This window comes from Pygocentrus nattereri, chromosome 27 (genome assembly GCF_015220715.1).
Source record: "Pygocentrus nattereri isolate fPygNat1 chromosome 27, fPygNat1.pri, whole genome shotgun sequence".
Classification (NCBI taxonomy): domain Eukaryota; kingdom Metazoa; phylum Chordata; class Actinopteri; order Characiformes; family Serrasalmidae; genus Pygocentrus; species Pygocentrus nattereri.
The window spans coordinates 19,434,364-19,462,290 of NC_051237.1; the positions used below are offsets into that span (position 1 = coordinate 19,434,364).

The 27,927-nt window shown below is 38.1% G+C and overlaps 1 protein-coding gene across 2 annotated transcripts in view; it reads left to right on the top strand.

Moving 5' to 3' along the window:
* Positions 1–27,927, top strand: part of kcnh8 (potassium voltage-gated channel, subfamily H (eag-related), member 8) — a 121,363-nt gene that overhangs the window by 58,236 nt on the left and 35,200 nt on the right. The window contains exons 9-13 of one of the 2 annotated variants that reach the window (XM_037535540.1): positions 2,555–2,754; positions 8,413–8,662; positions 14,299–14,513; positions 21,497–21,535; positions 27,545–27,765. In XM_037535540.1, coding sequence (XP_037391437.1) covers positions 2,555–2,754; positions 8,413–8,662; positions 14,299–14,513; positions 21,497–21,535; positions 27,545–27,765 — 925 coding nt within the window. The remainder of the gene's footprint in view (positions 1–2,554; positions 2,755–8,412; positions 8,663–14,298; positions 14,514–21,496; positions 21,536–27,544; positions 27,766–27,927) is intronic. The other variant, XM_037535541.1, reaches the window with a different exon arrangement.

Consider the following 27,927-nt stretch of genomic DNA (forward strand, 5'->3'; position numbering starts at 1 on the left):
CAGGTGTTATAAACACTTTCCACCCATGTATATTTCAGAACAGATCACTGATTTGTGGTGTAGAAGCTCACCGATAGGTGGTGCTGATAGAAAGAGGGTCAAAATCAGAACCAGGAAAAACCTGAGAAAAGCTAAGGACGATGACCTACATGCACAACAGAACAGTTTCGATTTTGACTTTCACGCTGAAAAGTTCACGTTTTGAATAACAAGGGGAGAAACAGCACAAAAACAATGAAAATACTGTTACTGTCCTGTTATGCAAAGCGAACGCATAGTACTAGACTCCACAGTATTGGTGAAAAAATGCCATAAGTCACATATCACTCAAGTTCTATTGTCACTCCGATCCACCCAGTCAGTAATACCTGCTTACTGATTCCAAATGTGCCCTGAATGAGCTCACTCACTCTGTGGGGGCATTTTTATATTGTGATAGAAACACGAGTTTAAGGTGTCATCGCTCAGAATGTATCATTCTGTGTTCCTTAGGGTTAAAGAAAGTCCTTGAATAACACTACTGCAATTTTACCGATTTGAAAAAGAGGAGAAAAAGACGCCACCAGTTACTCAAACTTTAGTAAACCAGTTCATGCAACATTGTGACATATGACCTATATGTGTTCGATTAAATTACATCTCTGGTTTGTTGGGATGTGTTGTGGTTTACCATGCTCTCTGAATGATAAGTACAGTAGCTGTTGGAATGTGACTCCAGATTTGGGTTAAAGGTAGGAAAATAGGTTGAGGTTTGGAGCAGGGACTGTTCACTCAATAAAGCTCTGCTGTTTGTGCAGACTGTATGGGTGCACGAGTGTTTGTTTTTATAGTGGTAAATGGGTTGAACCGAGGTCCCACCAGATGTTGGTTCACATTAATAATTCATGGCCTTTATTTTGTGAAATGTCATCCCAAGCCTGAAGGCAATCACGTCCTTCTCCCTGTCCAACAACAATACATACATAGACACAATCAAGTCCCACATCTCTCTCTGACAACAGCATGTACACATAATCAAACACCACCTGTATCTCTCGCAGTATTTACAGTAGGGCAGGTTGAATTTCTAACTCGTAGCTCCTGGTGATGTACCATTCTGGAGAATATGTATGTGGGATGTTCCTACTTGACATTTCTGACCCCAAATCATTCCAGAGTCTGGAGCACAAAAAGATGATGTATGAACAAAGAAAATGGCTGAACTGGTGTTTGTTTTGCAGATATATGAACAGTTTGCAAATATACACAAAAACACCCAGCTCTGGGGATCAAACCAGCGACCTTCGGTCACAAGGCTGGTTCCCTAACCTCCAGCCTATGACTGGATAGGACCTCCCTTTGCTCTCAAAACAGCCTCAGTTCTTCATGTTTAACCCACTGATGCAAGTACTGCTTTTCATACTTTGAATCTCCCATTCTGCCACATCCCAAAGGTATTCTATTCGATTCAGATGCAGTGATGGGGAAGTCCACTGAATAACACTAAAATCTTGTTCATGTTCATGAAACCAGTTTGAGTTAATGTTTGCATTGTGACACTATGCTGGAATTAGGCATTCGAAACTAGGTAAATTGTGGCCATGATCAGCAATACTCAGACTGTGGTATTCAAGCGTTGATTGATGGGTATTAACAGGCCAAAACTGTGATAAGAAAACATTTCCCACACCATTACACCACCTTCACCAGCCTGAACTGTTGGTAGGTTGAGTCCATGCATTTATGCTGTTGGTGCCAAATTCTGACCCTACCATCAGTGTGCCTAGATGGAAATCAGGATTCATCAAACCAAGCTATGTTTTTCCAGTCTTCAACAGACTATTTTTGGTGAGCCTGTGCCTGCTGCAGCCTCAGCTTTCTGTTCTTGACTGACAGAAGTAGAACCCAACGTAGTCTTTTGCAGTTGTAGCTCGTCTGCCTCAAGGTGACGTGATGTGTATTCTGAGGTACTTTTCTGCCTTTCTGTCAGATCAAACCAGTCTGGCCATTCTGCGTTAACCTCTCTTACTAACAGGCCAACAGTTATATCAACAGAACTGTGTGTTCTTCATTCCAACTTTCTAAGAGTAAACTCTGCAGACTGTTTGATATAAAAATCTCAGAAATCTTAAATCTTAAAAATTTATTTTTAATATTTTTACTGAAACATTTGGCAAAGTTTCATTTTATGATTGTTTTGGTAGTGACAAAATGGAATGTTCAATCTTTTACTTTAATAAAATGAACATAATTAAAGTATAGGATCATTTAAAGCAAAATGATTTTGTCTAAAGTCACCAATTCAGTACAATGATGCAAATATCAGTCAGTCAAAATGGACAAAATGGGAGTTGATCGAGTTACTGTGAGAATATGAGGTAAACATATAAGGTGTCGAAAAGCACTGTACCAGCACTGGAGCTTTTGAGATACAGTAAATATAACAGACTTATTCAGATATATTGCTAGTAATATATGAAACATCAGATGGAACAGTTGAATGTTGCAGTGTTTTAAGCAAATGCAAATGTGGAATGTCATTTTTCTATGTTTTTGTTTTGTTGTTGTGTATCAGCACTCATGCACGCCCTGGTGTTTGGTAATGTGACGGCCATTATCCAGCGCATGTACTCACGCTGGTCGTCATACCACACGCGCACTAAAGACTTGAAGGACTTTATACGAGTGCACCACCTGCCCCAGAGCCTTAAGCAGCGCATGCTGGAGTACTTCCAGACCACCTGGTCCGTCAATAACGGCATCGACTCCAACGAGGTAATCCTGCAAACTCAGTGTGTGTGACTGACTGCAATGTAATCCTTAAAGATGACCTACAGCTATACTTGTGGGGAGCACTGTGACATTAAATTTTCACATATCGCTGCTGTCAGAACAAAACTTTGTATCTCCATTTTTGTCGTTTTTCAGGTTTTTTTATAATTTGAAAGCTGTTACCTGTTGTTCTTTACACTGCGTGTAAATTTAATGATAAATGGACCTAATGAAATGGCCCAGAATTACTGGGAAAAACTGGTTTCATTGACTTACATTAATAGTAAAGTATGTTTTTTCCTTCTCCTATAAAGTTGCCATGAAGTTTTGGAGATAGAAGGTTTTGTTCCGATAACAGCGACATGCAGATTACACATTCATGCTGTAACAGTATAATACAAAGTAGCAATAGTGCATTTGTGCACTTAATTCTAAGTTAATAATGTAATTTGTAACTAAAAAGATTACTATATCAAGGTAATATAATCTGATTGTTACTTTTGGATTACTTGTCTTTTTTAAAGTCATATAATTAAATGAAACCAAGAGTAAAACAATTTCACCAGCTGCACTGTTATAAAACTGATTGGGGTCTTAATTGTCTGTGCTTTGTAAATGCTGTTTGTGTTTATACATACATTTGAAAATTGGGTATTTAAATAAGGTGTGATGTAGAACTACAGCAACTTAAGGACATAAGCAGCTAACATTGTTTCGAAAACAAGTGGTCACTTATCCCACATTTAGCATAATGGCCAAATCCAGGTGGATCAATATACACCAGTCAGGCATAATGTTGTGACCACCTCCTTGTTTCTACCTTCATTGTTCATTTGATCAGCTCCACTTACTGTATAGGTGCACTTTGTAGTTCCACAATTACTGACTGTAGTCCATCTGTTTTTCTGCAAACTGTACTAGCCCACATTTTTGTGGAACACATTTTTGTGATGGTGCTGCACCAAATGAGGGAAATCAGTATCAGAGCATGTTTTTCTGTGTATTAGCTCTGTACTGTTGACACAGTCTACTGGTCTCAACGTCTGAGTCTAAACTCTCATCGTTCTTTCAGCACTGAGCTGCTTCTAATAATGGCAATTGAGCAACAAAATAAAAGTGAAGCAACACTTTTGATTTTGGCACATGGATTACAGAAAGAATGGCACCAGAATAAATTAAATTACAATTTAATACAACTGACAAACCATAAGGAAGCAGGTATGATGTTTGATTGATTGTTATTGCTTTGACTGTGATACATAGAGATGTTAAGAGTATGTTTTATTTATTTATTTTTAATGTAGTTTTTGGCTCAGATGGTTATAATAACAATAAATAAATAATGACTAATGTTAGAGTAACAGAGTACTTGCATTTAACTAGTAAACATGCATTAATGTTTATGATTTGATGCACTCTAGCTGTTGCAGTGTGAAACCAACCGAACCCTGTAAAAAGATCCAATGTCACAAAAACTCTAATTCGGACTTCAGTAAACAAACTAGGCATGAAAACAGCCTTATTTTAACTTAGAAAATCAAATCCTCACTGCATATTTGACTGCATATTAATCATTCTGCTCCAAGAAATGACCCAATAGCACTTACAGTTAACTTTAAAATTTATGTCAGGAATATTTTAGGACCACCATTAATGACCAGTAACAGCTGGTTACAAAGATTATTATAGACACTGGAATAAGAGTTGAAAATGTGTTCAGGACATGGGGGGGGGAGAAAGAGAGAGAGAGAGACTTTCTACAGCCTGTCCTTGAGCTTAGACAGTCTATTCCAGGAGCGGGAATGGTGGGGAAAAGGGGAGAAAAAATGAGATGGAATATAAACACCTGGCTAAATCACAGAGTTATGAATAATAGATGGTGTGGCTGATGGGAGGGAAGTGAGAGGGAGCAAGAGAGAAAGAGAGAGAGGGATGAGTGTGCTGCAAGCGGACAAGGCAGTGACAGATGCCACTCACTCAGGCTGAATGAAGGATCGAGTCTTGAGTGAAAGGATGGAGGGAGCGGATGAAGGGCAGCAGGAGTGAACAGTGAAGCAGCGGCAGTGTGCTCTTTGGCTCCATCTCAGGAAAGAAAAGCAACTGGACTTTCTGCTCTTATGTAACTTGCTGTAAAAGTGAAATAACTCTGTAGGAAATGGTCAAAGCACCTGCTGCTAGTGAGAGGTGAAAAATATTTGCATGGCCTCTCAATATATGATGGGGAGACTACAGATTTATTACAAGCGATGCTGGGCCGCTGTAATATGTTGCATCTTATGCTGCAATTTCATATTAATATTTAATTCAATTGAAAATGTATAACTATTTTAATATAGGTACAAGTTATTTTTATTCATAATCAACATAAATATTGTACAAGCATCCCTGGACCGCTGAATAAGGATTGGTACCCATTGCTGTATATTGTGGCTATTTCATGAATTTTTAAACTTTTTGTTGTATACGCATTGAGCATATGATAACATAGCTCTGTTTAATGCAAACCATTCCCTTTATGAGTACAATTTTGCTGCCAAATTACTACCTTAAGTCTTATTTAGCACCAGCCCAGTAGACTTTAGTAGTAGACTATGTTGGTATTTAAATATTGGATCCTGCACCCCAGAGGCACATATTATACCTAAGAAATAGTCTTTTGGCTACATCTATACTCGACAAATGATGCGTTTTTTGTTCTTGTTGTGGCATAGTAATATACACTTCAGTTGTTGTGAGGTTATGAGAACTATCCATTTTATAATTTGTTTTAGGTCTTTGAAAATGACTGCTTAGTGTGACTCAGCATGATTGACCTCCCTCATGACTTGCTTACCAGTTAGTTTAAAATGCTGCAGCAAAATCATTTCATTTTTGTATGTGTAAAATTCATTCCACTAGACCTCGAGGACAGTGACTCCGTTTCATTTTTAGGAGTGTGTTTTCTACATGGTTGCATAAAGGAAATACGTTCAAGTGTAATAGCCTCACATTCATGTTTTATATGCCCATGTTTTGAGGAAAGGTGATTAACTCAAACACAGCAGAAAAACTGACACTGCAGATACTACAAGTTCCATTTTCTACAGTAAAGTAGCTCCCCACTGCAGACATTTAAAATGATGTGCCTCACTTCTGCAGGCTATGGTCTGTTTATGGTGCCTCTATGCTACTGGCCAAAATGGACAGATTAGAGGTGGTTTGGGCTCAATATAACCAATACCTTTGTAAGACTGAGACAAGGATACATTGATTCAAGTCTTAGTCTAGTTCGAGACCAAGACAAGACCAAGACAAGATTAAGATTTTTTTCAGAATATGAAAAGAACAAAGAAGAAATTTGCTTGTTGTTCATTGTACATTGTTCATTATCATTCATTATAAATAATATACATCAATAAATATTATATTTTATAATATATTCTGTAAAATATAACATTAAATGATACATAGCCTGAAAACATTTTGTTTGTTATTCATTGTTATTATCTGTCTGTCTTAGTCCAACTTTGCATTGTATTGTTTGGAAGTACAACCCCAATGCCAAAGAAGTTGGGACGTTATAAATAAATAAAAACAGAATATGATGATTTGCAAATCCTTTTCAACCTATATTCAATTGAATACACTACAGAGACAAGATATTTAATGTTAAAAACTGATAAACTTTGTTGTTTTTTGCAAATATTCACTCATTTTGAATTTGATGCCTGCAACATGCTCCAAAGAAGTTGGGACAGGGGCAACAAAAGACTGGGAAAGTTGAGGAATGCTCAAAAAAACGCCTGTTTGGAACATTTCACAGGTGAGCAGGTTAATTGGAAACAGGTGAGTGTCATGACTGGGTATGAAGGGAGCATCCCTGAAAGGCTCAGTCGTTCACAAACAAGGATGGGGCGAGGTTCACCATTTAGTGAACAACATTGTTGAGTACAATGTTTCTCAACGTGCAACTGCAAGGAATTTAGGGACTTCATCATCTACAGTCCATAATATCATCAAAAGATTCAGAGAATCTGGAGAAATCTCTGCAAGTAAGCAGCAAGGCAGAAAACCAGCATTGAATGCCCGTGACCTTCGACCCCTCAGGCGGCACTGCATTAAAAACCCATATCATTCTGTAACGGATATTCCCACATGGGCTCAGGAACACTTCGGAAAACCACTGTCAGTGAACGCAGCTCGTCGCTCCGTCTACAAGTGCAAGTTAAAACTCTGCCATGCAAAGCGAAGCCACATATCAACACCACCCAGAAACGCCGCCGGCTTCTCTGGGCCGAGCTCATCTGAGATGGACTGACGCAGAGTGGAAAAGTGTCCTGTGGTCTGACGCGTCCACAGTTCACACTGTTTTTGGAAATCATGGACATCGTGTCCTCCGGGCCAAAGAGGAAAAGGACTGTCCAGATTGTTATCAGTGCAAAGTTCAAAAGCCAGCATCTCTGATGGTGTGGGGGGGTGTTAGTGCCCATGGCATGGGTAACTCGCACATCTGTGAAGGCACCATTAATGCTGAAAGGTACATACAGGTTTTGGAGCAACATCTGCTGTCATCCAAGCAGCGTCTTTTTCAGGGACGTCCTGCTTGCAAGACAACGACAAGTCACATTCTGCACGTGTTACAACAGCGTGGCTTCGTAGTAAAAGAGTGCGGGTACTAGACTGGCCTGCCTGCAGTCCAGACCTGTCTCCCATTGAAAATGTAGCGCATGAAGCGCAAAATACGACAACGGAGACCCCGGACTGCTGAGCAGCTGAAGCTGTACATCAAGCAAGAATGGGAAAGAATTCCACCTACAAAGCTTCAACAATCAGTGTCCTCAGTTCCCAAACGCTTGTTGAGTGTTAAAGGAAAGGTGATGTAACACAGTGGTAAACACGCCCCTGTCCCAACTTCTTTGGAACGTGTTGCAGGCATCAAATTCAAAATGAGTGAATATTTGCAAAAAACAATAAAGTTTATTCGTTTGAACATTAAATATCTCGTCTTTTTAGTGTATTCAATTGAATATAGTTTGAAAAGGATTTGCAAATCATCGTATTCTGTTTTTATTTATTTTACACAATGTCCCAACTTCACTGGAATTGGGGTTGTAAATGATGGTGAGATTATTCTCTGTCCCTTCTCTTCTAAAACTAATTCAATATCATCATCTTAAGTCTACTGAATATAAACCAAACTACATTCATTTCTGTTATTAAATGAAAATACAGTGATAATAACATTCTGATCTGCGGATGTTTCAATTTTTAAACCTAACTAAACTGCGAACAAATAAAACCAAATAAAACAAAAATCAGTTGGAGAAAGAGCCAGACGACTGCTTAATTCCCTTTGAAGGTTGTGTTGGTATTTAACACTGATTTTACAGCACTTGACTGGTCTCGAACAATAATTAACAATTTCCACCTTACCCTGAGACCGAGGTGAGTCCGAGTTCAAATAACATCGAGACCGGGATGAGACAGAGGCCATTGACTTGCAGTCTTGAGACCAAGACCAAACTCAAGTAATCTTTAGAATTAACCCCTGAAATGTCCTGTGTGTCGGCCTACACCTCAATTCCTCACTTATATAGCTACAAAGCTTTGATAGTAGTTCTGTAATAGTTATCAAATAATGTACTGTTATCTTTAATCTCTGCATCTTTTCTCTTGCCTCAGCTCTTGAAGGACTTCCCAGATGAGTTGCGCTCAGACATCGCCATGTACCTGAATAAGGAGATTCTGGAGCTGGCTGTGTTTTCGTCTCTGAGTCGCGGCTGTCTGCGCTCTCTCTCTCTGCACATAAAGATGTCGTTCTGCGCTCCGGGAGAGTACCTCCTGCGGCAGGGAGATGCACTACAGGCACTCTTCTTTGTCTGCTCCGGCTCCATGGAGGTGCTCAAAGATGGCATGGTGCTTGCTATTCTTGGTTAGTTAGTCATTTTGGATTTGCATGAAAGTGCACACACATAAATATTGTTTTTTTCCTTGTCAAGTTGTGAGCTTAGACCAGTGGTGAACCTCCAGGGTTGTCTAGGCCTTCAGAGAAGTTCTAATGGTTTCTTGGGACTAAAAGGTACATGTCTATAACTTTCAGATCATTTTTATTCAGGAAATCCATGTTTATATTTAGACGCTGCAAATATTATGTATGACTACAGTAAATGGTTGAAATTCTTGACCAATCCAGAATTGTTTTTTTCTGTGGTATTTAGGTAGATATAGCCAGAAAAGTTATAAAAGAAGAGTTGGATGCACCACGAGTAGATAAAGGTGTTTACAGTTAAAGAGCCCCTCATTGTGGAGAAGTGCAGTAGCCAGAACAGCCCAAAAAATTTTTGGGCCAAACACTTCAACCTATTTATGACATTTTTGTCAGATTTTACTGGTGATTGAATTGCAATTTGGTCTTCATTTTCAAGTATTTTGGTCTCTCCCCATTTAATCTGGAAAATAACTGCCTAGTGGCATTACAAAGGACTTTAAAATAGCAAAGTGGGCGCTCCTAATGGTTAGGACTTAAGACTTAGGACTGACACTTTAGATTAACTGTGATAATAATTAGTAATAATTGCAAAATAATTAACCAGTGATGTTTTGATTTACAATTTCACGAGGAAAAAAGTCACTTTTTGCCTTCTAGTTCCAGATATGTCAGTGATTGTGAATATGAGCAGCAGCCTAATCCGTATGAAATGGAAAATAGCAGCAGCAGCTCTATACCAGAACTCTATACTGAAAGAGTCACTGTGAAACTGCCACAATCTTCAAATAAAACATATTTTAGAAGCTTCAACTGTCCAGGCTTAATCTAGAATAGCCATAAAAATGTTCCTGCAAATCTTCTTTAGCTTAGTGCTAACATACTACTAGAATTCCATAGGGAAGCTAGCAAAAATTAGCCTTGTCATAGAAGTTTTTTCTTGTTTTGACCATGTTGGTCCTGAAATTGTAGGTTTGTTGTAGGTCCTGTTTTTCTCTGGTTTTCATTTAAAGTCAACATAACTTCTATCACAGTGATGATGCACTGTCTACATAGCTCATTTTCCCCCTACTGCTCCAGCTCACTCTCTTATTGCAGCAGGAGGAGCAAAAAATAGAGCCCAATTTTCCAAAGTACAGCATCCGTTCCTCTTCTGAGCACTGCTTTTTGTTAAAAAATAACGAAAGGACACTATTATGAGGTCTTTGATGTCCTCATGGTGGCAGCACCCTACAAAAGCCCTGGTATTCAGCCAGTGAAACACACTCCTAAATGTAATTGTGAAAATGTAGAACACTGTGCAAAAGTCAAAACAGCCATTATGTACAACTTACTCATTTTTCAGTTTCAGGAAAATAAGAAGAAAACATGTTCAAGAGAAAGTTACATAGAAGCCTCAGCAACTAAGTGCAATATCACCTTTTTCAGTTTTTCAAAGAAATCTGCAGGGATGTTTCTCCAATCTTCCAAAGTTCAGTCTTAGAAGTTGGTATTGTTGTCTTCTAATCTCTGTCCTAATAATCCCTAACACATATATTGATGTTGAGGTCTGAATTCTGGGGTCATCAGGCCATTGCTTTGAGAACGCCAGCAACTTCTTTGTCTCATTTGCTATTTTTCTTTTTTGTCTGTTTTCTTTTTCCAGTAATGACTTTCAGATTCATACTGTTGAAAAGATGGACATGTGGATTTTTTTAGATCTGAGCTTTTAAAGATGAAAGCTCAGAGCTTGAGCTTTTAAAGATGAAAGCTTTATCTTCTGTTTATCTGATGGAGATTATTTTGATGGTCTACCAGGTCTTGTATGGTTGTTAGAAAACATTTTCTCCATATCTCATTTTTCACGGCAGTTTTGGAACCTGTTTTTTCACTTTCTGTCCTTCCACATCTTATATTCTCAGAAATATTTCCTGAAAAATGAACAACTTGTACTAAATGCCTGGTTTTGACTTGATATTAAATAATTGAAGGATAACTTTTGCCCAGTAAATCTCATATGCTTGAGAAATACTTCCCATAAAAGTTTAAATGTTTTCAGGCTTTGAGAGAAACGAATGATAACTGATGTGGAATTCATATTGTCAGGGACTCAACTTGAAGCTCTATCTGCCCTTGCACAGCTTCATTTTTAAAATTAAATTTGTATTACATTTAAAGGGATTTGGGTTTCTGAAGGTTTCAGTGATTGCCTCATTGGACAAAAAGCCTTTTGAGAGACTGCTTGTGGTAATTTTCTCAAAACTAAAACTTTCAGGTGAAGAGCAGCAACCCTCTTTTAGTCATGAATGTACATATAGACTGAACACACAAACTTAAACAGTCATGTTTAATGCAGTTGTTTACTCACGGCTTCAATAGGCGCTGTTTTGATGTTCCAGGGCACGTGGTTATTTTGAATGCAGTGGCTGATGAGTCGCATTGACTGACGTCATTCAACCATTTACAGGCATGTTGGCACAAGTGTTGCCAAACATTTTTGTCAAACATAATCAAAGGTCTATGTGGCCAGCTGGCGTCCCCCAATCAGCTTTTGTGCCATCTATACATCTTGACTTTAAAGAGTCCTCTAATGAATATATTAATTCATTATTTAACTTTGTTTTGTTTTTTTTCGAAGAACATAATTCTATAAGAGAACCTTTACACCATCAGCAGGTGCCTTAAACTTAAAATGGCTCTTCATACTCTCACATCTCATTTAATGAAAATGGGTCCATCCATTGTAAGGTTCTGTAGGGAACTAGGGGGCAGATTCACAGAAATGTCTTTAGAAGGAAAATATTCTTAGTGTTTTATTTTTTTTTAACTTCATACATGTTATTAGTGAGAAACTCATTTCTTTTTTATGAACAATGTTAGATGGCATTCTTGGAAAAAACTTCATAAATCTTCAGTAGCCCCTTATTGAGTTAAAATAGAATTGTTAAAATAGAGCACAGAGAAATTTGACTGTTGGCAATTGGATTTTTTAAATTTTACTGTGTCTCCTCACATTCTAGTTTATGTTTGCTAAACAATTATCGATGTTTGTCAGTGTGTCACATTCATAAAATGTTAAATGTACAATTAATTGCAGTGTAAATAATTGCAATCAACAATTTAATGGTCTACTTTGGTCTCCTTCATTTTTTGCAGTTAATACAGTACAGGCTTAAATTGGCCTGTTGGCTATCTTGCTTCTTAGCTGTCATGTAAATGAGGGGCTGATACAAACGTTTAGACCACATGAACTGCTGATGCGACGTATAAACAAACAGTAGAGGAGATTAAAAATTAAGCGACACAGCTGCTTTTGTCTCTGCTTAATTAAGGTGTTTGATTGATTAAGGTGTGTCTCCAAGAATCTCTGTACCCCTTTACACCTGTACTTAGTGCTGTCTACTTGTGATTGGATCACAAGTAGACTAATTATGCTAATTATAAGTGTGAACTGGCCTTAGTAGCTCTCAACTGACAACGGAAACAGCTCAATTGCAAATGCACAAACATTACTCACCACTTAATTCTAATTGTCCTGTAACAGCAGTCAGAACTTTTGTTGCTGTTTTGTGGCAAAACCTGTGACACATCTCCTGCAAACATGTTTTCTACTTTATTTTATTTACATGAGTTTGCATCAAACCTGCACATTCTGCTTGTATAAAACATATGATTGTGAAAGCTAACAAATGTGCAGAGTAATAGTGGTCAGTTGAAGTAATTACAATGCCACTTCACATCATTACTGACCTGCTTTCATCTATGAAGAGCACAGGGCACCAATGGCGAATTTGCCAATCCTGGTGTTCTCTGGCAACCCCCCATCTGTGGATGTTGGGCCCTCATACCATCCTCATGGAGTCGGTTTCTAACCGTTTGTGCAGACACATGCACATTTGTGGCCTGCTGGAGGTCATTTTGCAGGGCTCTGGCAGTGCTCCTCCTGTTCCTCCTTGCACAAAGGCTGAGGTAGCGGCCCTGCTGCTGGGTTGTTGCCCTCCTACGGCCTCCTCCACGTCTCCTGGTGTACTGGCCTGTCTCCTGGTAGCGCCTCCAGCCTCTGGACACTACGCTGACAGACACATCAAACCTTCTTGCCACAGCTCGCATTGATGTGCCATCCTGGATGAGCTGCACTACCTGAGCCACTTGTGTGGGTTGTAGAGTCCGTCTCCTGCTACCACGAGTGTGAAAGCACCACCAACATTCAAAAGTGACCAAAACATCAGCCAGAAAGCAGAAAGGTACTGAGAAGTGGTCTGTGGTCCCACCTGCAGAACCACTCCTTTATTGAGTGTGTCTTGCTAATTGCCAATAATTTCCACCTGTTGTCTATTCCATTTGCACAACAGCATGTGAAATTGATTGTCAATCAGTGTTGCTTCCCAAGTGGACAGTTTGATTTCACAGAAGTTTGATTTACTTGGAGTTATATTGTGTTGTTTAAGTGTTCCCTTTATTTTTTTGAGCAGTGTATTTAACAGTATGCTGGTGTTTATATGTTTTTCCAGTGTCATTTGTGGACAATGGATGAGACAATGCGTTTTAATGAACACAGTGTTTTTCAGAAATGGGCAGCTGATCTGTCCGCTCTGATTGGTCACTCTCTCTATGAGACTTCACACGTTCTGCAGGTACACAGGACAGAGCTCTGGATGTGTGAAAAATCTAATCCCCATCATCCTGTCGGAGCCCGCGCATGTGTGTGTGTGTGTGTGTGTGTGTGTCTTCGTGTGCATTTCATGTGTTATGATGTTTGACAGAAAAAAAACACACCTCGCTGCCCCCTTCTCTCTCTCTCTCTCTCTCTCTCTCTCTCTCTCTCTCTCTCTCTCTCTCTCTCTCTCTCTCTCTCTCTCTCTCTCTCTCTCTCTCTCCATCCTGCTGACAGAGGAAGGTCTTTCTGACATTGAGTTTGCATTAAACTTTTCATTGCCTGTGATCACAGCAGAAAGATGAAAGCCATCAAAGCACACACACACCTCACAACCAGAGCAGCACCGTTTCTTTGTTCTGTGTGTGTGTGTGTGTATGTGTGTGTGTGTAAATCATTCTCTCTTTTTGTACTGTGTTTGTGTATGTTGTTGACTGATTTGCTTTAACCTGGACATTTTATTCCATTGCCCTATGTGACGTCAAATGGGCTTTTGCAGGGTGCTGCCACTATGAGGACATCAAAGTCAATGTTTTTGTTATTTTTGCTACTGCAGCATATTGGAGTTGACATAAAATAATGAACATGAGCTCAAAGTGGAGACCTCCATGTGGAGGCTATACTTTCTCTCACTGTGAGTTTCAAAACAGCGCAATATTACAACCACTTAGAGAGTGACATATGCACACAACTCAAACATAATCGAAAAACATTATGATTACAAAAAAAATGTGTCTATGTGTCCAATATCTGTGAAAATGCACAGAAGGTGTTGCTATGGAAATATAAGATAACTAAAAGCACTACTTAAAAAATTCCTGTTACATTTTACCCTATGGTAGCTTGTGCTCCCCTCTTCTCTATGCATTTGAATTAAATAAATTTCAGTATAATAGTACAATAACAGTTCATCTGCTGTGTGTGTGTGTGTGTGTGTGTGTGTATTCAGGTAAAGGTGACCTGATTGGAGCCAACTTGTCTGTGGAAAACCGGGTGATAAAGACTAACGCAGATGTGAAAGCGCTGATGTACTGTGATCTGCAGTGCATTAATCTGAGGGGACTGTATGAAGTGCTGGACCTGTACCCTGAGTACTCCCACCGCTTCGTCCAGGACATCACACATGACCTCACCTACAACCTGAGAGAGGGACAGGAGCGCCATGTAAGAACTAAAAATAACCTACATACTATAACTGTTTTCACTTGCTGACTGCTTATGTTGGCTTTCCTTAAAAGTTGGCAAATGCCAGGCTTTGTTTTCCAGGAATCAGTAGCTAATGACATTGACAAGTTTAATAAGGCTTTGATCAATCAGTAGAATAGAATAACAAAGTATGCAGAAGGATTACTTAGTTTTTTACATCCACAGCTTAGATTTACATTTACATTTACGGCATTTGGCTGACGCTCTTATCCAGAGCAACTTACAATTTGATCATTTTACACAGGTAGGCCAAGGTGGAGTCTTGCCCAAGGACCCTTATTAGTATAGTGTAGGGTGCTTGCTCTGGTCTGGATTGAACCCCAGTCTATAGCGTAGAAGGCAAAGGTGTTAACCACTACACTAGCCAACCACACATTTCCCTCAGGTGTTGTGACTGCATCTGTTTAACACAGTTATTATCATCTGCTTTTATTAACAGTTATTAGATCTGGTCACTTCAAATTAGGAAGGAACAAACCAAACTAATGTTCACTAGGGAAGATCAACAATGGGCGATGATATGGCTGTCTATGACAGAGACCTTTACACATAAACACAGGGCAGTGCTCATGAGCCTACATGAAGCCTACATAAGCTGTTCATTAGGGCTGTATCATTTTGGGAGATTTTCTTTGCAGCCCCTGCTCTGCTAACTGATGTTCTGTAAAATGAAAATGAAAATGACTTCCACAAACTGTCTAAATCAACATGTGGCTTTGGAAACCATTTTTGACATACACTGAGCTACAAAGTCAATTGTTATAATGTGCTATGTCATTACTCTCAAAAAGTGTCATGACACTAATGTCAGAAAAATGTCGAAATGACATAAGCAGCCTTTATGACAGATGATGCCTATTGAAATAAGCCTTTATAAATATTAAGGTAGATTTATGCGAGTTGTCATAACAAGCTTATGTCGGGTCGTGTAGACTTATGAACACTGCCCTACAGTATTACCTTCTTGTTTTACATTTTCTTAGGACATTTGCACAAACTACAAAAAATAGCTTGTGCTCATTTTAATTCCTATTCTTGCTGTACTTTGCCCTGAAATATTGTGTACATGCTCTGTTGCTGAGAGAACCTGAAGTATACACAAGGTCACTTGGCTATGCTCACAGTGTGCATAAGAATATGGTGTAAATCATCTCTCGCTGTCCTTACAGGGCAATGCTAGCCAGTGGAGGGCATCTGTTGGGTCATGTTGGCACAACACAGCAGTTGATGCTCTCCTTCAAGAGCAACAGTGTCTTGCTGAGCTTTGTCAGCGTTATATTTGAAGACTTGTAGGCAAAATTCCAGATTTTAATTAAAATCGACCACCAGTAGGGCTGAATTAAGCAATTTTGTGGCCCTAGGCTATAAAAAATTTGACCTTAGATGAACATTTAATATGCTATATAAAAATGATTACTGCATAACAGGACTGTCAATTTTGGCAAGGTGACTTGTGTGAGAGTTTCAAGTGGTAGGTTTTTTTATTATTATGATAAACTACATCACAATATGTCACACTATGCTTAAAAAAGATTAAAAAGAGAGCATAATTATTCCTGTTTATTGGATTTAGTGCAGCACAGTGTGTTGCATACAGTTATTTGGGTTTCGTAGTTTTGTAGCACCTCTTTGTCTGTTCAAAAAATGTCAGACAAACAAAATATTGTGACACGTTATGTATCATGAAATAACTATCGTGATATTACATTTTGCCATATTGCCCATTTCTAACATATCCATTGTTACTGTGCTTAGAACTCTAAGATTAACTTCAACAAATCATCATTGTGGTCACTATGGTTCCCAAACCAGCCCTTCATGTCTCGGGAAACCGTGCTTGATTCAGAGAAGAAGCATTGCTTTAAAACAGCTTTCACACCAGGGCTGGAGTGTTTCCAGACTAAGAGTACATGATGCAGGCCAGCTTATCCTGAACTGCATTTCTCCTGCTACACAGGCACACACACACACACACACACATACAGAGCAAATTAACCTTTTCTAAAATCACCACATTTTCATCTTCTTCATTTGATTGTTGTTAATATTAAGTGCTGTCAAGTCATTATGCTACACTGAGATAGCCAAGATGGTTAGCAAGTGATAAAATAAAAACTGGTCTTAAATTTGACATAATCATAGCAGTCAATATGCCACAAAGTTAATGTCAGCATTTCTCTCTTCCCTTTTATAATTCATACAAGAAAAGTGCTACATTAGTAATGGAAAAAAGTAATGAACTCTGTGGACCACAGCTTGTTGAGTTTGTCAGCCAGTACCAGATTCACACTGTTGCACTGAATTTGATAGTTGTCACTCAAGACTGATGCTTCGTATTTGAATTTCTGTTCCACCTTAAATAGTGCAGCACTTATACTCTAGTGCCTGTACAAGTGTCTGAATGTAACTGATTATTTAAGGTACAGATGAGAATGAAAAGCTACATTCACCTTCATCTAATCTCTACCCCCTGTGCGAGGCTTAGATAGCAAACCAGGGCTATAGCACTTGAGTTGGGGGTTGCTGGTTTAACCCCTACATTACTACAGCTATACTATAGTATATAGTATAGTATATATGTCTATACATAAGCACAATAGCTGGCACAAAATGCTAGTGGCATGCTGGAAATTCTCCCAAGTCTCCTGTTTACTCACTGTGGACTATCATGGCAAACATTTTACAAGCGTATCCAGTCCATTCATATTTAATGAAGCTGTTGTCTGCTAAATAATTTTTTTGGGGTTCAGGATAGTAAAATGTATCAGCATTAGGAATTGGAGCTTTGACCATGTTTCCAATCACTGTATAAAAGAAGCATGATGCTGCCTTTATAGTTTATAGAAACACTGCAGTGTTTTCTGATTATAGCCATACGTTTAGAAAAGAATGAAACTTTAAAATACAATTAAAGTGTGAAGTATATTCCTATATTTGCTCAATACACATCTACAAATTGTCAGCATTGTTAGATCAGGTTCTTTGCATTTCAAAATAAATGTGACAGCATTGAGAAATCACATTTCTACAAGAGAAAAGTAAATGACAGAAAAAGACACTTTTTGGCTCTTCATTGAAGAGTTAAGCTGAGCTATAATGTTGCATTAGTGTTGTATTCACATTGAAACAGTAGCTTCATGTGCTATGGAGGAAGCACATGTTGGTCTTCACTTTCCCAGGTTGGTAACTATCTTGCAGCAGGAGATCTACATCAGGGAAAGAACAATATTATTGTAAATGATGTAATTTCCCATAACCCCCCTCCTCAAAAAAATCTAATTCACCTGGCTTATCGTTATTCTTCTGTTCATGGTTGCTTTAAGCCAATAAAAGTCCAAAGCAAAGTGTTCAGCACAATCTGAGCTTGTACTCCATTTACTGTATTTAATGCTTGCACTCTGGGCTGTCGGGCTCTCCTTGAAAAGCTTTTTCATCAGCGAGAGGCTGCAAGCTGAGAGGCACGCTGGGAGATTTACACTATGATGGAATGCTCCTGCCCTCTCTGAGGAACAGAGGATAATAATTACTGCAAGCATCGACACCACAGCGCAGACCTACTTAAGGCTCTGAGTGAAGAATGGTACAGGGAGTTCACTGCCTAACACAGAAACAAAGAAAGTTACAGACGCTGGCGAATCCTTTGTCTCGTCCTAGATGTTGCAGTCTCCCCTCAGCAGGGTGAGGGATGCTGTCGGTCAGCGCAAAGGTTTGCTATTGTTGAAGGTTTTTTCTGCTCAGTGAAACGACCTGTGATATTTCTTGGTTTAATGGTGTTACTTACAATAACAGTTCTGCAACAATAAGAGACGACTGCTGAGGCTAGCACTTTGGTAAAGGAAGCAAAAACGTCCAGCTAATGAATCCCTAAAAGTGGTCTGATGTAGGTGCTTGCGTGGTGAAGCTTTTTTACATTTCACATCAGTACACTCTGTAATGTATTGAGGTGAAATGTGAACAATGCACTTTTAATTACTTTTCTTTTAGCTAGGAAATATAATTTCACTACACAATTTCACTACATTTCAAGTTGACTTGAACTTGTTTTTATGTTTTGTCATGTGCTGATAAATATTTTTCTAAAGTCCCAAAATGTTCTTTTGCTAGTGGAAAAGAATTTGTTGACTTAAAAAAAGGGAAAAAAAAAAGAAAAAAAATATTTATATATATATATTTTTTCCTTTTTTAAGTCAACAAATTCTTTATATATATATATATATATATATATATATTTTTTTTTTTTTTTTTTTTCTCCTTCATACCCCTAAATTACCCCAGGTAGCCCACATTGAAACATCATAACCTGATCATTTACTTTAGCATTACATTTTTAGAATTAAATGGTTCCAAATAATAAAAAAACCTTCCAGTTAATATGAGGCAGAACAGCATAAGGCTTGTACAGTGGGCTCGCTGACCTTGACAAATATCTCCCAACAAAACAGAAATCACTCTACCCTGTCAGAGGTACCTTCAGATATTTGATTTTATTCTCCTTTTAAGTAGCCTATGACATGTTTTAGATTACAGTAGTCATATTTTGAATTTAAGAATAAAGAAACTGTACCAGGAGCTCCATTTTAGCTCATCTCCTGGTTACCAAAAAATAGAAGTAGCTTTGGCTGTTGCAAGAATTTGTAATAAAATTACTGTAAGGTCGATTAGAAGAGGAGTACTATAACTGAAGGATCACCAGTTTTGACAAATTATAAATGTTAATTCTCAGAATTGTAATTTGGCTGTCTATACTATATTGCCAAAAGTATTTGCTCATCTGCCTTCACACGCATATGAACTTGAGTGACATCCCATTCTTAATCCATAGGGTTTAATATGATGTAATTTGTGAGGTCAGATACTGATGTTGGACAAGAAGGCCTGGCTCACAGTCTCCGCTCTAATTCATCCCAAAGGTGTTCTATCGGGTTGAGGTCAGGAACAGGAAGCAGCCATCCCCAAACTGTTCCCACAAAGCTGGGAGAATGAAATTGTCCAAAATCTCTTGGTCTGCTGGAGCATTAAGAGTTCCTTTTACTGGAACTAAAGGGTCAAGCCCTCTCCTGAAAAACAACCCCATACCATGATCCCCCCTCCACCAAACTTTACACGTGGTAAAATGCAGTCAGACAAGTACTGTTCTCCTGGCAACAGCCAAACCCAGACTAATTCATTGGATTGCCAAACAGAGAAGCATGATTCGTCGCTCAAGAGAACACGTCTACGTTGCTCTAGTGTCCAGTGGCAGCACTTTATACCACTGTATTTGACGCTTTGCATTGCACTTGGTGATGTAAGTCTTGGAGGCAGCTGCTCAGTCATGGAAACCCATTCCATCAGGCTCTCTATGCACTGCTTTTGAGAGATATTGCTACTGTATAATTTACTTTATTAAGTAAATTCGGTAAATTATCTGGAGCTACAAATGCACTTTGTAACTCTTAGAATTTGCCAGCACTAACAAAATCATAATGCAATTTGACAATAATTATTTCTCACTCACTGCTCATTGAAGCAAACAAAGAAATTCTTTCAGAAGGCCAGATCCTAAACTTTCAGTTTGTGTTTGTGTGAGGAGAGGATCTGTTGTCATCTGAATATGATGAAAACTTTTTTTTAGGAAGAAAAAACCCTTTCACCTCTACATTTTGGGCTTGTTTTTAATCATTTCTTGACATTGCAACAAATGTGAAAAATGAGAAGTGCAGACTCAAACCTGTTCAGGATGTCAGTTAAATGCAAAGGTAATTCATTGTGTGACTGAATGTAATAAACGTGTTTATTACAGTTAAACAGTTAAAAATAAAATACTTTAAAAATAATTCTTTTACTATTAATCAAACCAATTTGACCCTAAGGAGAGATCTTTTTTTTTTTTTTTGATACTTAGTATCCCGCGACCCTATCTGGATTAAGCGGTCAATGACGACGATGATGATGATGATGATACTTAGTATCACTGAGATGTTTTGGTCATTGCTTTTTGGCTACAGATTGTTGCTGCTCAGCTCTAATCATTTGTCACATTAAAGGGGAATTCTGCCCATCTTTGTTCAGTTGTTGCGACGTAAATGAAGTCACTCTGGGTGGTTTGATGTGAAATGGCTTATTGTAGGGAAACTCACTAACTAAGATATTATAGACATTTTTTATAGACATTTCATTTACTATCAAAATCATCAGCTGACCTACACATGTCCTCTGAGTTTATATATGAAATGTTGATAATGGTAAAATAGTAGTAAATCTGGAAAAGAAATGTTTTATTTGGGACTGTTTGGTCTTAGGACACCCTGCATGCACTTCTCTGCTGTCAGACATCCGGCAGTATATTAATAACCGTTTCATGTCATTATTTTCTGTGGGATAACTTTTAGAAATGTTAAATAATTAGATAGATAGATAGATAGATAGATAGATAGATAGATAGATAGATAGATAGATAGATAGATACTTTATTGATCCCAAAGAAAATTTAGGATTAATTAGTCATCAGGTTACTATCACTGAACAATTCTGTCTCTGTAAATTTGTCTAGATTGGAGTACTTCACATCAAACCACTCTAAATGCCTTTTTGTCATGATTTAATTTATGCAGACATTTTGGAGAATCTATGAAGTTCCCCTTCAGCACATTCTTTACATGTTAACTTTGACACCACTATTACTCATCTTTGAATGAGAATACTATCGCCTTGACCTCCAACGGTTAGAGACAGTAAGCTCTAGAATGTATGAAGCCTTTTAAAATGACACTCATTTTACTATAAGGTTGTAAAGGAGGGGCAAAGCAATTCAAGTTCAAAGCAATTGAAGGAGGCATTTCTATGTAGGGAAACGCCCACTCACATGATCTGAAAAGGAAACACTATGTGTAATCTAACTGTGGAAGAAAAGACTTTTAAAGTGGCTATGTGCATCTCTGTGTGTGTGCTACACTTCTCAGGTGATATCCAGGTTATCCAGCAAGTCCATGGACACACAGGTGCGTCTTCACATCTCCTGTCAATCATCCTCCACTTTCCTGCTAACAATGGTGTGTAGATCATAATAGCTCTGGGCTCATTTCCTTAATGATGATCCATCTCTCGCCTCATTTGCCTAATGAGGGGAGGCTAAGAGCACTACAGTGCCAGAGCAGTGGAGAAAGTGTGTGAGAAAGAGAGAGAGAGAGAGCAAGAGAGGGAAGGAATGAGAGGGAAATGATGGTGATGATGATGATGATGATGACAATGAGCGTTCTTTTTAGCCTCTTGTCCCTCCATGCCTGAAGTCATAATGATGGAAGGAGGAGCGTAGGAGGAGGGGATGAGGGAGGAGGAAGTCGGTTATGGACTGAGGGATGTGTGGAGAGGAGGAGAGAGAGCTAATTGAAGTTGTGGTTGACTGACTGCTTTGGGAAAGTGCCACTCTTTCAATTACAGTGTGAGCGAGCCTCAATTATTCAACAGGGAAAATGACCAAATTAGACCATGAAAATATTTTACAGTGTAATTAATCAGTTATAAATACAGAAAGAAGGGGGGAGGGTCTGGTGGACACTCATATAGTCATTCCTTTTCTCGCATTTCACATTTTCTCTATGTTACTTAACATTTTACTTGTTGAGTTAATGGCACAGTAAATAGATTAGGGCATTTACAATCACACATTCAATATAGATTATTAATTATGTTTTATATTCTGAACTCTCTCAACAAAAAACAAAGATAGACGCACACATTTCTAAATGCTGCAGAGTTTTGTAATCTTTAAAAGGCAATAAATGGTTTGTTTTGGTTCAGTTAAATGGGCCCTTTGACCAAAATCAGAAATTTATCCATCACCACATTGTAAACAAGCCTAGTAACCTCCTGCAGTGGAACTATAGTAATCTCTGGAATTAAATTTTCCAGTTTAAAGACAAGGAAATCCATGAATATTTGGATGTTGACAACGTTATTTTCACTATTACAACATATTTGGGTTAAACTTAAATAATGAATATAAGATCAAAGTACAGCATTTAACTTTAATTTGAGGGCATTTCCATAAAAAATAACAGATTGGGTGTAGGAATTCCAACCAATTTCATATATAGACCCTCATTTTTAGGGGGTCAAATGTAATTGGACTAACTAATGGAGTCCAATCTCAAATTTACTTGTCTTTTTGGTTACAAATCATTTGCAGTCAAATACGCTTTTAAGTATCTGACTGAGTCTGGGCAGAAAATATAGCCTTACACACTTCAGAAATCATCTTGCTGCTTTAGTCAGCAGTCACACCATCAATTAATACAAGGGAACCAGCTCCATTGGCAGCCATACTTGTCATTAAACTACCTCCACCATGCTTGTCAGATGAGGTGGTATGCTTTATATCATAAGCAGATCCCTACAGACCATTTTCCTCCCATAATTCTAGCATAAACTGGTCTTTGTGTCATCTGTCCATAAGATTTGTCTGTTTTTTCTGTTTTCTTTCTGTTTTTGTGGCTTCGTTTGCATCTTGTGGACAACCTTCTGTATTTACTCTGGTGAAGTCACCTCTTGATTGTTGACTTTGACACAGATATGCATACTTCCTGCGCAGGAAGAATTCTTTCTTCAGAATTATTCTTTCGTCCACCATAGTTGTTTTCTGTGGACCTCCAGGCCTTTTAGTGTTTCTGAGTTTACCAGTTCCTTTTTTAAGCATGTACTGTCCAATTACTTTTGAGCCCATAAAAATAAATTCTGCCACACTATCTCTGTCCTCTCAGTTATGCGTTTAAAGGGAAATTCCACCAAATGTCCGCATGATCCAGTGACTGAGATGAAAACAAAGTCAATTTAGAGTGGTTTCACGTGAAGTGGCTCGCTGTGGAAAAGCTTACTCAAATTTCTTCACAGTGGTGCTGATAGGAACCAGGGGTCGGAATGTTTACAGCAAAACCTGTAATGAAGAGGGAGATAAAAAGGCAGGATGCAAGTGTAATTGCTTTCTTTTTATTGAAGTCCATAGCGAAAAAGAAGAAAGAAAAACCCACTGAAGATAAAAATAGTAAAACAGAAAGACACCAAAAGACTTAGTGGCATGAAGGAAACCAAAATACAACAGGGAAACCACAAAACAGGACCTATGAGACCAAAGCATCAAGCAAATACAGGACATTTAAACCAGTGGGTATAAATACACAGAGAACAAACAAGAAACACCTGGGACTAATGAGAGGGTGGGGCTACAGACTAGAGACAGGTGAGTCAGATGACTAGGAGGCAGGACATGGAAAGAGACGTGAACAAAGGGAATGCAAGGGAAGGTAAACAAGAGGGGAGAAATATACAAAAACTTTCTCTTAAACAGCCAGTGAGCCTACACATATGTTCTGAACTTTATATGTAATGTAGTAAAATAGTGGTAAACCTGAAAAGATTTTTCTTTGGGAACTATATTGCCTTATAACACCCTGCACACAACTCCCCGCCATGAATGGGTTTCAAAAAATACATTTTAGACTATTTTAGAGGCATTAAACTCTTCAAATGTTTCCCAATTCTGACTTGTTAAGTTTCTCTAGAATGGAGCATTTCACATCAAACCACTCTGAATGACTGTTTACATCTGATTTTTTAAAAATTCACTATTAACAATGTTTCCTTGGCAACAAACTTACATTCAGGCACTTTTGTTTTATAGAAGTAAAGTATAATATACTTTCCTGTGAAACCTGAGCAATAAAATAATAGCGAAGATATGCTTTTCTCAGCCAACAGAGACAAATTGTTCATTTTATTGTGTATTTATTTTTTTGGAAACAATAAGTTTGACCTCATTGCTTTTGGAGGTGTGGCACCGCCCTTGTTTTAACAGTACATTACATGCCAGTAAGATTAGATTTCTATGCTTTTAAATGTCCTTGCATCTCAGAGGTAGAAAGAATTTCCCCCTGAAATCTGTGCTCCACAGTCTCAGTTTCTTCCTCCACAAGACTCTTCTGTTCAGACAATACCTAGAATAACTTTACTCATTTCTTTACTCATTCTCACTTCATTCCTGTATCAGTGTGTTGCTTTTCATTTCTCTCTGGTCTTCTGTGATTTACTTCTTTTTTATTGCTCACTCACTTAAAAATAAATCTTAATTTAATTCATTTTCCTCTGTCTCTAGATCTATATGTATTTATTAACAGGGACCATGTCCACTTTTGACATTTGTGTATAATGTGCCAAAAACTTGATTTTACATTAAATTCCCAACCACTGTTTATATAACCACTATTTTATGTGTACACTGTCCAGCTTCTGGCTTGAAAATGTAAAAAACATGCTTTTGGGAATATGAACTAAATTTTAGCAGGAACAAAAAGTTCAGAGAGCAGAGGCTGACCCACATGCCTACGATTGGTCTGAGGAATTAGTTTGAGCCAGTAATTTAGATTGCTTAGATGTTGCTTCACTGTGTCATAGTTCATTTGCATAAAGTTGAGAACATCTCACTTTGATCTTTGCTAAATCACAGCTACAGATTGCGTACTCTCACAGTAAATGAATTGTCACCTGTTGCCCTGTCATACTGACATATATAATTGAGCTCTGTTCTGATTGGCTGTCCTGTACCATGCTTCATTTCAGAAAGCATTATGGACTGAAACACTTCTTATAACTTCAGTATGAATGGGTGGGACTATACTGCTGTAGCTGAATGGACAGGGCTAAACCACTTTAGGCTGAATTTGACATTAACAACTAATTGAGAAGCTTGTTGTGGAAATCTTGAGTAACATTTTGTATGAACCCTGTGTTCACACACACACACACATTTTCTAAGCTCCTTCTCCGTCAGGGTCGCAGGTCTGTATTCAGAAATTCTTTATTTTAAATTCTTTATTTTAAATTTTGAATTATTTATATCCCTGTGTTCTTTATCATTATAACACTTATTAACCCCTTAAAATCATAAGAGGCTTATTTCAAAATCAGTAACTACAGGGACTTCAGTACAAACTGGTTGAGCTATTTGTAGGTTATAGAAGTGTGTAATAAACCTTGCCCCCCTCAGCATGTTAGGGGTCAATAATTATAAACCTTAATGATCGTTTAAAAATGCCATCACTGAATAATGATTGATGGATTCTTTTATTGTCATATGTTGGTGGTAACTGTGTAGTTGCACTATACACATAAACATACAGTCTAACAAATATACAGTATACAATATACAATACAGTGTAAAACACAGCATTAATCATGGGAGAATCACAGGAAATTACAAAGTAATCTTATTTGTGCATTCTTAGAAAGGCTGGAAAAGACATTATAGCTTTTTATGAACAGACTATAATGATTTACACTACTATGAGAAATTTAGTAACCTTATCACAACAGGTAAAAGGCCGTTGTTTTAGTTTTTAAAGATCTATAGCACCTCCCAGAAGGAAGTGGTTGGAAAAGATGGTGCACTGGATGAGAGGAATCTGTAATTACTGCTTGCTTAAGTGTGCTCTGAGGATAAACAGAGTCTACTGAAGGAAGAGGTATTCCAATTATCGTGAGGCTTTGCGAAAAATCCCTTGAAGTTTATTCTTTTGTATATCTTTTTCCATATCAAACTTTTAATTAATGATGTGAGAACACCCTTGATAAAGGATAAATGAAATGAGTGGATCCCTTCTACCAAAAGTACAACCTTTGTTGAGATATTTTGATGATATTATCAGAATTAATGCTCCCTTTCAAAGAATCGCTAATGTAATGTGCTTCCATTAAAGTGACTGCTATGTTCACCGGTAGGTTACTCACATTTAAATACTAAATTTGCTGTTTATATGTCTGTTTGTGTGTAGTACATGTGCACTACAATATACTGTATATCTTTTATAATTGCAGGATAAGCTGCAAAAGCTTCCTGCTTCCAAGGCTAATTGGGTGCCACTTATATATTCTGGGCAGATTTGGACAGTGTGGGACAAACAAGTTATTAAGTTAATGTAAAAAGAGTTTTATTCCAACTGATTTTTGAGTATTTCTATTGGTCTATTCTTCCTGAAGTCTTTACTAAGTACAAAAGACAGCTGTCATGTTCAAATTATGTAGAAAAATAGAAACTGGGTTGATTTTCTTCAGACAGCAACAAAATGTTTAAAAAAAATACTCTCACTACCGTACAAAACAACTGTGTTTACTGTAATCTTTTTTAGAACTTTAAGAAATTAAGAAAGTTTTAGACTGCAGTAATTTGTCAACAGTGTGATTTTGCAATTAGTATGGAATTCAATGTTTCCACTTCATATTGCATGAAGTTTGTAGTGCTACTTAATGTATTTACAGTGTAAAATAACCTATACTATCAGTCGCTTTACCTGAAGCACCCTGGCATTTATATGTACATGATGTTTTTACAATCGTTAATGTGGAAAATAGTTAATAATGCTTTTTCCGATTTAGTTTGACTTATACATTGAAATGTTAGCAAAGAATTCTTTACTGTAAGGGGGAGCGAGGAGGCGGATGCATACGCTGAGATAAGCAAGATTTATTAGGGGCAAATCCAGGGTTGTGGTCAAAGCAGTCCAGGGTCAATGAGCCAACACGGATAGAACGAGGGTAAGACATGACAGACGGCAGAATACAACTGTTAACACAGACATACACATTCAACAGAGACCGGTACCATAATACAAAGACTGGCAAACACAAGGGGCAAACACAGGGCTTAAATACACGGGACAATGAGGGACAGGTGAACACAATCAAGGGCGGAGTAACAAAACCAAAACAAATGCACATGGAGTGGGAGGAGCCAATTGTGACATTTATAGTTCATTAATAGAGCCTTATGAAGCACAATTAATGTTTATTTGTATGTTTATAAAGCATCGTTACCAAGTTGCAAAGAGTCAAAAGCACACTTGTAATGGCTTATAAAAATACTGGCTTCATAGAAAGTGTTACCCAATCTTATCTAAGAAAGATTATGGGATTTTGGGATTATAACTATGGAATAATTGTTAGCATGTTTTGCCTCATCGTAGGTGGAAGGAAGAGGCAATGGAGGCGTGATCCAGTGTTTTCCTCCAATAGCGGAGCAGCAGGAAGAGGAAGATGAGGATCAGACCCTCTACCTTAGATCTATGGATGAAAGAAGCGTACAGAGGCACTCGCTCATACAGGGCAGTACTCATCAAATTGACAAGAAGCTTCGCATTCAGCAGCCTGCAGTGACCAAACCTGATCCCTTTAATCTCAGTCCCAGGTACACATACACACACGCACACAGAACTGAAGATTGTCATGCATACTCACATTTTATCCATTTATTGCTTTGTTTTACTGATAACACTTGCAGGGGTCAAAGGTACATAGGCACTCATATGTAACACAGTATGCTTTGTATGCTGTGTTACATGGAAGAAAG